Below are 10,733 nucleotides of genomic sequence, written 5' to 3' on the forward strand. Positions count from 1 at the left end.
AAAAAAAAAAAAAAAAAAAAAAAAAAAAAAAAAAAAAACACATCATAGTAAAATTAATACCTTCTCCGCTTCGCATCGAAGCTAAAAAAATTAATGATTATTTCAATTATAGGATAGTTTTGATATGGCGAAAGTACCATTAAGTAGCGATTTAGTATTGCAAAACAAATATACAACCACTTGTAAAAGTTTACGACTCGGCCGAATTTTAGAAGATATGGATCTATTTGCTGGTACATTGTTTTTAGTAGTTTATTGTTGTTTATTTAACTAATAATTATTTTATGAACTTTGTTAATATTTAGTTTGGATTGTTCTGAAACACATACACAATCCAAAACTACCACCTGATGTACCTAATCCATATGTTATTGTAACATTATTAGTAGACGATGTGTTAATAAATCCAGAAAGATACGTAGGTGTTAATTGGTTGATAAAAAATAAAGAAATAAATACTTATAATTTGTAGCCTGACTTGGATCTAATATTTAGCGGTATAGTATCTTATGTGGGAAAAACCTCAGTAGAGGTTACTCTTTGGTTAGAACAACTTCAAAATAATACATTAAAAAGACTAACAAAAGCGAATTTTGTTTTTGTGGCAAGAGATCCTACTAATCAAAAGTCTGTATTAGTGAACCCGCTTAAAGCTAATGGTAAATCTGAAGAAAAAATTATGGAGCAATCATCAAGTATTTTTATAAGTTATATTGTTAAGTAATTCAAATCTTTTTAATTTTCATGAACAATTTAATTTTTGAAATTTGTTTTTAACATTATTATATTTTTTTTTTCAGAATAAAAGGCTTATTTAGTATTATCTCATTTGTTTCAATTACTGAAAACTTTTGATAATGTGTGAAAATTTATATTTATATATATCAAATAATATATACATTTTTAACTTTATAATGCTATAACTTATTGAAAAGTGTATGGATCAATACAATTTTTTTATGAGAAATAATATTTATATCCCTCTTTCATTCAATATACTTTTTTTTTAAATAACACCATTTCCCTTTATATATTTATTTATATATTACACTTATAAATCATAAAACTTGTAATCAGGATATAAATAAGGAAATAGGAGATCATGTAGCTTTTGGAATAATCCATCAATTTTTTTAAATTAAACACTATCTATAGATTAAAATCACTGTCACATATCATTATACTTGAACCAACTATGCCACATCCCCACCGTGTTGGATTTTATTATCTAATATGCCATACTAAAATTATTTGTGTTATTAATATTATATAATATATGAATTAGAAAAAAATGAAGAAAGAAAAAAAGCTCACCAAGACTCGATACTAAATAAAATACCCAATATCGACGAATTAAATTTAGTGTATACTATATTTCTTAAAACTGTTGATCACAAAGAACCACTTTTAGGGAACAAAGTTTTACCTCTTGGTAGCGTATGGATGGATGATACAAAAATTGAATCCAATATTTTGTGCCATCCTGAAGTAAGTAAAAATATACAACATTAATCAAACAGTAAATAATATATTTTATTAAAAAAGGATAGGAATTTACACCACACAGTTTTTGGCGGTTATTTGATGAGAGTTGCGACTGAACTTGCTTTTTTAGTAGCGAGTGTTCACTGTAAAACTAGAGTAACATCTAGAGCAATAAACTCAATTACATTCCGAAACTCTGTACCAATTGGTACCAAATTAAAATTAATTGGAAAGGTAAATTTTTATTTTTTCAAATATGTATAATATTAATAACTGAAAAATTTTGTAATTGTTAAAAAATCATTTTATTTTATTTCATTTAAATTTTCTGTTTGATTCTTTCTATTTTTTTTTCAATGTTATATTATTAAAAATTAAGGCGTCAAGGGTTTGAATATTCTCAAATAGCATTCTCTCTTTTTTTTTTATTAATCCGAAGATTGGTTTTTAACAAATTTTTTACAATAAATGCCATCTTCATTCTTCTCTATCATTCGCCATATTCTTAAGCTCCCTGTAGGAAGTGACTCCTGCATCCTGCATTATTTTGCTAGTGTCTCTCGTCCTAGGTCTTCCTCTTGATCTTGTTCTTTTTATCATTCCTTCAATTATTAAACTATGCAATTCATCTCTATGTATCAATGCGTGTAAATCATCAATCTTGTAAAATTTTGAATTGATTCATCGTTTTTTTTTTTTTATTGCGAATTTCATTTCATAAATTGGCAGTAATTATAAGAAATACAAATAAAATTGAATTTTTTTTAATCGATTTAAAAAAAAGCATTACTATAAAAATATTTCTCATTGAAATCTTTAGTATAATAATAAATTAATAATTATAATTATTTTTCAAACGGAGTTTTTAATGCCTTTTTTGTACACTCTGGATAAGTTTTTCTGTATTTTTGTACCACCTTAAATATTAAAAGATTGCAATGTCTGTTCCTGATTAAAGGTGTAGTTTGGCTCCATTGATTGCAGACTGAAGTATCAATTCAAAAAAAAAAAAGGGCGTCATAGAAAGTACAATATGTCTCTGCTTAATCTCTGTTCCAATAAAGTACAAGCTCCGTGAAAACTTCCTGTATTAGAAGCCGTTGTACAAAATACAAAATACAAATTCTTGTACTTTATTATTAAGCCCCCACTTTTTTTAGAGTATCAAATATTACCGATGACATTTCTACTCCTGTACCAGCTGGAATTTTAGGCACCAAGAATTTTCTCAACATTTTTAAAACAATTTTAGGAAGGCGATCAACTTTACCTTGGCCAGTCAATTCAGGGAGTAATTTTCCGTCCCAATGCATTATAACAAAATCTACATGCAAGTCTAAAAAATCTGATTGCACTTTTTTTGCACATTTTTCACGAAAACTGTCGTGGTCGTCTTATTGCCGTTCGATTTATAATATAATTAGCTGGATTCAATTCAATATTCTCAACGAATGCTATAAGTAAATGCACTGCGTCCCGATCACTGACCTTAAACAAATGTATAACAAACAAATTATACTATCTATAAATATTGTATACATCGTATGTCAAATGATCATTTCATCAAAATATATATTTTTAACAATAATCGTAAACTGGTTCAGTGGTTTATGGTTATGTACAATTGGGACTTATCGTAATTAAATAAAACAGTTGAAACGTAGCTGCAAACACATTAGTGTGTTTCATTATTTAGTTTAGTTCTCATATTCATTATAGTTTATAGATTATATTGTTCCGTAAATAAAATAAGTTTAAGCTTCCTTTACACTTGTCCAACTTGTCGAGGTGACATAACAGAATTTAATGGGTATTTTTTTCAAGTGTCTTTGTAACTATTGATGGACCAGGTTGAGCATTTTCTATTACATCAGTGTTCCAATTTTCTGATTCTTCTGAACTCAAATATTCTAGTCTAGTAGCTAAAATATATTTTACATTGAGGTATGTTAAAATTATAATATAAATACGCGCAATATGTATACAAATTAAGTTATCTACCTGGATTTATTTCTTTAGAGGCAGTATCAAACTTAAGTCTTTTTGTTACTTCCGATTCAATTTTGTCGGCTCTTCTTCTTCTTTGAGATACTCGTCTATCACCAAGTTCCAACTCTCCGACAAATTGAGTTTTACAATATGTAATATAAAAAATAAAACTTGTAAACAATTTCTTAAAGAAAGTAGCTTACTCCCTTTAATTTGATTAATTAACGAACCGACTATATAAATTGTTTGGCGTGGCATTTTTAACGAAAATTTAAAACAAATTTATCTAATATATACTAATAAACTTACAAAAATAAATCACTATGAAAATATTTTAAGGGCCACAACTCTAATAAAATGTTATCAAATTTATTACAATTGAAATGATTTGTTAACGGTGATAACGTTTCTTAACATGTTCCATTTTTGCAAAATAAGCTTCTTTGCTACACAAATTGATATAAAAAATGCGAGGAAATAATTTATAATCACGAATTTTCTATAATTTTAACTAAATAGTTTTTAATTAATTTTTTTAAATTGATGGTTTTAATAATATAAATGTAAAAAAGTTCAATTTTATTTGTATTTCTTGTAATTACTGCCAATTTATGAAATGAAATTCACAATAAAAAAGAACGATGAATCAATTCAAAATTTTACAATATATCTTTTTTACTTAAAATTTTATTGTTAATATATTTTGTAAGACACTTTTTGTAGTAAAATCGATAATACGTAAGATACGATAAAACATTTAAAAAAAATCGATTTTGTTGAATAATTAAATTATTCTATATTTTTTAAATATAACACGCTAAATAACGAACTTACGAGGAAATATGTAAATACGTATTTTATAGAACAAGTTTAGATATACAAATTAATGTCTGAACATTTTTTTGTGTAATTTCTTGTTTTCGAAATACAACAAAAAAATGATAAAAACACTCAATCTGTCCAATTTTCAACCTTTTTGTGGCACGGGAAGGGATTGACCAATTGCGACCAAACTTCACCAAAAATGTTTTCTCATAGTAATAATATAATTTAGAGGGTCCTACAAACAAAAAATTAAAATTTTTTTTGCTACATCTATAACAGAGGACTACCCTAATGTTCATAATTGTTGATGTTAGTATTTTTCTGTTTTGAAGGAATGTTTTTTTTGCTTGACCTTATCTGGTTTTGATTTCATTGTTGATTTTTAAAAATTGTAAATTTACAAATTTTATAATTTTAATTATATTTATCTATTTTTAAATTAGTTACATATATACATTTTTACACATAATCTACATAAATTTTATGGTTCATTATATATTTAGTTTTATTTAGTTACCTGTTACTGTGAAATTTTAAAAATTGACCTAAAATTAACAAAATAATAAATATGACTTGTATTTTTAACACATCAGTTAAATATGGAAAAATAGAATTAACAAAATTGTTAGTTTACAGCAACACAGTTTGCCCTAATATTACATAATTTTCTTTAGAAATTATTCATAATTTAGTTATATACACACCTCATAAAACTATGTAAAAATTCTTACTTGTTTATAATACTTTATTTTTTAATATTATTTCTATTTATTAAAGAAACAGTTGAAGGGTAGAGTGAACGAAATGTAAATGTTATTTATTTAATTATAAAACAAAATAGACTTAAATATTGAAAATATTTAAACATTTTTTATTGAATGAATTTTATTACATTAATATATTTTTAAAATTATTAATTATTATTTTGTGCTATTTGTATTTTTTTTTTGTTCCTATAACTTTTCAAATTAAATCAAGATTTTTTCTGTACATTTAAATTATATTACACAAAATCAAACGATTTTTTTACCTTAGATTTGCTACACAAAAGAAAATGTGTTAGTTGTTGAAATTATAGCGAAATCAGTAAATATTGAAACTAAAACAAGTTTAACAACTAATACTTTTTATCATGTATTTGTTGCACCAAATATTGTTGATCCGGTTTTACCTCAAAGTTACCATGGTAACTAAATTTTTACTGTTTAAAAAATGGAAAAATTATTTATTTCTATTATTTTTTAGATTGTATGCTCTACCTTGATGGCCGCAGGCGTTATTTAGAAATCTATGATTCATTGTTCACTAAAATTTGATATTATTCAAACAATGTAACAAAGCCAAGCATTGCTTCCAGTTTAATATTTTTTCATGTTTTCACTTTTCAATTTTAACAAATTATTTATAAAAGTTATAATAAATATAAGTCACACTATGTATTGAATAACTGTAAGAATTTTTAAGTTAATTTTATTTTAAAGACGCATAAACGTTACTAATGATAATGATTATGTACCTCATTAAAATTTTCTTAGGTTACCAAAATTATTTTTCCAAAAAATTTCCTTTAAGAAAAAAAAACCTTAGAAGTTATTAGTTTAAATTAATTATTTTTATTCTGTATTCTTAGTTTGTTCATCTATTCAAACATTCGATAGTTGAAGAATAAACAAATGTTGATTATATCTTCATAGATGATTATAATTAAAGATTTGAATAAAACAGTTAGCTTAAGTATTTTAAGTGATTTTTGATCAAAACACATAATTGCATTTGTTCTTTCATTACATCAACAAACTTTTCATTTTCAACTATTTTTCGTAAACTCCACACATATTTATTTAATGTATTTATACATTTGTGATTTAAATTATTTTCATCATTTGGTGAACACCGATTCGAGAAATTTTTGTGATGTCCAATCGAAGAAGAAATTAAAATGGATACAAATGATAGTTGAAAATTTTCAAAGTTGTAAATTTTTGTTTAAATTATTGACTGCACCTAAAGTCTTGTCTGAATTATTTCTAACAGAATAACTTCTGCTAATAAAGCAAGAGCTGTTCCGTTAGTGTGTATATGTTCACATGCCAAAAAATGGATCTATAACACTCTTTGACCGCAAGAATTTATCTTTTATTACTTAGCTAATATGTATCAACAGTTTCAGTTATTGCCAAAATTATTTCGTTTATAACTTCTTGAATATCGTGAAATATTTTATTTTATTATCCATGGGAAGACAAGGCCGGTACATTAAATTTATTTATAAAGATTTGGGGCTTTTCTAATATAACCCAACTCTTAATAAGATTATTATGATAATTTTTTACAATAACATATTGATGTGTGTTTGTGGGGCCACCTCCCAAAATCCCTCCTCCTCTCTTATCACATAAAAATTGGAACCTCCTCCTCCTACTTATTAAAAAAACGCGTTATAGTTATAGGACGGTGTGATAAGTGTTTATCAGTGAAGCTATTTTGATAACAGATTATATAATTTCCGCTATTACATTATTATACTCATAGGATAGTGTGATAAGTGTTTATCAGTGAGGTTATTTTGATAACAGATAATATATATTATTTAGCGCCTCTCTTATATGTATTATGATTTAATGTACGACAGTACTGTTATTTGAGGGTGTTACCTCCTTATTTTTTACATTTAAACGCCTGAAAGCAGCACCTCCTCCTCCCACCAATAAATTAAATAAGCCCTTGGTCAATATTTAATATAAAACACGGCTGAACGTGAAAAAATAATAGTATTGTGTTATCGTATTTAAGTGTGTGATTGTAATATAAATATGGCTGCAGGTGTGAAAGATGTTAAAATGACTATGAGGTATCCATCTCAAACCGACTTTGCTGTACTAGGAACTTCTGTATTCAAATTAAGTTTTGCAGAGAGAAAATTTATACACATCGGCTGCACATGGTTAAACGACCGTTATTCTTCAGTGGTAATAATAATATCTCCCAGTATGTACTTTTGGATGGATATCGATAAATTTATTAATTTTTTACAATTAATCGATGAAGTTATTTCATTCATGGACGAATCGTGTAAATCAAAAATTTATTTGAATTCCGTTTTTAACATTGTAAAATCGAAATGTTTCTCGAAAAGTTATCTGTCAATATCGGGTAAAGGTAGTGAAGAAGAAAAAATGGGGCGTATATCATTGACCGAAGAAAATCTATTTGCATTGAAAGAAATGAAGTCATGTCTCCTGGAAGTAACCAAAGAGAAATACGAAACGTGCAACTTACTGTACATGCAAAGTAAAGAAGTTTACGAAAAAGTAAAGGATTTGGTAATAAACAAGTTTTTAGTATTACCCGAAAATTTAATGTATTCCTTCGTGAAAAGTATGGATATATCGTTATTGCCAAAGACATCAACAGCACTGTACAAAGAAATAGTTACCTTCAATTATAAATGTATCATTAAACGTATATGGGAACAATTCATTGAGGATTTCAAACATTAAACCAATCAGGATGTTAAGCAAATGACAAATAAATACAATCAACGAATTTGTGAGATAACAATATATAACTATTGTATAACGTCTCATTCTTTATTGTGATATTAAACACACATTATTAAATGCTTTATGAAAATAAAATATGTAACTTATAGTTATTACTGCATACTTGATGAGTATATTATCAAGAAATTTTAATTTCTCACAAAAGCAGATACGATAAATTTAATTCATATTTCTATAACTCCAGTCATCGTTTCTATGATTACATATCACTTAAAAAGTAAAAAATTTAAACGCTAGATGCTTTAAATGCATGTATATAATACGCAGTTTGGTTATTTTATAATTTAAACAGTTAGGATTTAAATAACACATAAGTAGCAAATTTTAAGACAAAAATATAACGAAGTAAATTTAAAAACTGTTACATATCTTACAGTACCCATTCCAGCAATTGTTTTTAAAACGTCAACCAATTTTAAGCCAATCGCAGTGTCAAAAGAAATGTTAATTCATCATTGAAATTCTACCGTAAGATTAAATAAGAGTATGCGGAATCACCACAGTCATTGGACCAAAAGCGTATAAGCAACGTGTCTTCACAAAATATTAACACCGAAGAATTTTTACAAATTCTGTATAATATGGGAAGTGAAACGCTGTCTCCAGTACTTGGCGAAGAAGAATTCGCAGAAATATTAAACGAGATGAAAATTGAACCACTTTCGCAAACAATGGTAAGTATTTAAAAATAATTTTATTTATGCGATTATAATAAAATATATATATTTTCGCAGTCTCAAGAATTATTACCAGATTTTTGGAATATGGTTGATTATTATTTAAATATTGTTAATGAAATAGAAAATCCTGCATCATACTCGATGATCGATGCGGGCCAACATCAAACTTGGTTAAATGATACGGTATGTGTGTAATATTATATATATATTTAAAAAATTTTCATGTTAGCTTCGATGCGAAGCGGAGAAGGTATTAATTTTACTATGATGTGTTTTATTTTTTTTTTTATGTCTGTTGCCACTTTTTCTCAGCTCTCATAGGACCGATTTCTTTCAAAAATTCGTCAAAAGATCACAAATCGTATCTAGTTGAAGACATTACCCTTAAAAATTGAAAAAAATTCCCTCGTTCCCCGCAAATGGGGGAAATATCCAAAAAAATTACAAATTTAAAAATCGCTAATTTTCGAAATTTTTTCACTTTTTTTTCTTAAAANAATTCAAAAATTAAATTGTTCATGAAAATTAAAAAGATTTGAATTACTTAACAATATAACTTATAAAAATACTTGATGATTGCTCCATAATTTTTTCTTCAGATTTACCATTAGCTTTAAGCGGGTTCACTAATACAGACTTTTGATTAGTAGGATCTCTTGCCACAAAAACAAAATTCGCTTTTGTTAGTCTTTTTAATGCATTATTTTGAAGTTGTTCTAACCAAAGAGTAACCTCTACTGAGGTTTTTCCCACATAAGATACTATACCGCTAAATATTAGATCCAAGTCAGGCTACAAATTATAAGTATTTATTTCTTTATTTTTTATCAACCAATTAACACCTACGTATCTTTCTGGATTTATTAACACATCGTCTACTAATAATGTTACAATAACATATGGATTAGGTACATCAGGTGGTAGTTTTGGATTGTGTATGTGTTTCAGAACAATCCAAACTAAATATTAACAAAGTTCATAAAATAATTATTAGTTAAATAAACAACAATAAACTACTAAAAACAATGTACCAGCAAATAGATCCATATCTTCTAAAATTCGGCCGAGTCGTAAACTTTTACAAGTGGTTGTATATTTGTTTTGCAATACTAAATCGCTACTTAATGGTACTTTCGCCATATCAAAACTATCCTATAATTGAAATAATCATTAATTTTTTTAGCTTCGATGCGAAGCGGAGAAGGTATTAATTTTACTATGATGTGTTTTTTTTTTTTTTTTTTTTTTTTTTTTTTTTTTTTTTNTTTATTTTAATAGAAGTTGATGTTGCTTTTGCAATTATCCATCAATTTTTTAAAATTAAACACTATCTACAGATTTGCATCGAAGCGTTTCTTATGATAGTGATTTTAATCACTGTCAGATTAAATCTATACTGGACCCTACTATGCAATGTCTCCACTATGCCGCGACCCCACTGTGCTACCGTTTTTTTATTATAATAATGAATCAGTTGATGGAAATTGTCTTCATCTCGGAACACATCTATGGTTGAATTTTGATACGGGGGAAAATTTATTGGACCTAATTACACAGGAACGTGGGTTGATGATGTAAAGACATCAGATTATAAAGAAATGATAAGTAAGTAAAAAAAAAAAAATTATAAATCTGTTTTAAATAGTAATAAATTTATTATCGTGTTTCAGAAGACGTTAGGAGTTGGAATATAGAATTTGGTGACGAAGAATGTGCTCGAAAGACAGATGAATTATCTCTTGTTGTATTCAAAGAATATGAACAAAAACATTGGAAAAAAAAGAGTTAATTAACTATTTTAATAACAATNAAGAAACGGTAGTACAGTGGGGTCGCGGCATAGTGGAGACATTGCATAGTAGGGTCCAGTATAGATTTAATCTGACAGTGATTAAAATCACTATCNAAAGTTAATTAACTATTTTAATAACAATAGTAATAAATAAATTTATCATTATATTAAAAATTTATAATATTGTAAATAAATTTAAATTTAATCATTAAATGTAAAACATAAATAACTAAAAATTATAACTAATTATGTACAATAGTAATTGTTTTAAATTAAAAAAAATATTATACTTATATTAATTTTTTATTTCATAAATTAAACCACCTTGTGTACTTCGCTAGTCATAGCGTTATACTCGAAAATCTTATCATGTAGTATAAGACAATATGCTGATGTATC

The 10,733-nt window shown here is 26.3% G+C and overlaps 2 protein-coding genes across 2 annotated transcripts in view; one reads left to right on the forward strand and one right to left on the reverse strand.

Annotated features, from left to right (window-relative positions):
• The window catches only part of LOC126898190 (acyl-coenzyme A thioesterase 9, mitochondrial-like), a 22,490-nt gene extending 16,680 nt beyond the window's left edge, over positions 1-5,810 (forward strand). Inside the window, exons 5-11 of the mRNA XM_050672129.1 lie at positions 113-233; positions 306-418; positions 473-695; positions 1,286-1,488; positions 1,546-1,719; positions 5,335-5,485; positions 5,545-5,810. Of these exons, the coding sequence (XP_050528086.1) occupies positions 113-233; positions 306-418; positions 473-695; positions 1,286-1,488; positions 1,546-1,719; positions 5,335-5,485; positions 5,545-5,615 (1,056 nt within the window). The 3' untranslated portion in view covers positions 5,616-5,810. The remainder of the gene's footprint in view (positions 1-112; positions 234-305; positions 419-472; positions 696-1,285; positions 1,489-1,545; positions 1,720-5,334; positions 5,486-5,544) is intronic.
• A 3,451-nt stretch (positions 5,811-9,261) lies between these two features.
• On the reverse strand, positions 9,262-9,763 carry LOC126899840 (acyl-coenzyme A thioesterase 9, mitochondrial-like). The gene is made up of 2 exons (XM_050675072.1): positions 9,574-9,763; positions 9,262-9,501 (listed from the first exon to the last, which is right to left on the reverse strand). The coding sequence occupies exons 1-2, from the start codon at positions 9,680-9,682 to the stop codon at positions 9,335-9,337; spliced, it is 276 nt and encodes a 91-aa protein (XP_050531029.1). The 5' UTR covers positions 9,683-9,763; the 3' UTR covers positions 9,262-9,334.
• Between the last annotated feature and the right edge of the window lie 970 nt (positions 9,764-10,733).

The sequence above is a fragment of the Daktulosphaira vitifoliae genome, unplaced genomic scaffold (genome assembly GCF_025091365.1).
Source record: "Daktulosphaira vitifoliae isolate Bord-2020 unplaced genomic scaffold, ASM2509136v1 Scaffold_2, whole genome shotgun sequence".
NCBI classification, from domain to species: Eukaryota; Metazoa; Arthropoda; class Insecta; order Hemiptera; family Phylloxeridae; genus Daktulosphaira; species Daktulosphaira vitifoliae.

What these genes read in the sequence shown, in the direction of transcription:
- LOC126899840 (XM_050675072.1), bottom strand. Translation starts at nt 9,682, where the DNA reads ATGGCGAAAGTACCATTAAGTAGCGATTTAGTATTGCAAAACAAATAT. An exon ending in AGATATGGATCTATTTGCTG is followed by an intron (nt 9,502 to 9,573) that starts GTACATTGTTTT and finishes GTTAATATTTAG; the next exon opens with TTTGGATTGTTCTGAAACAC.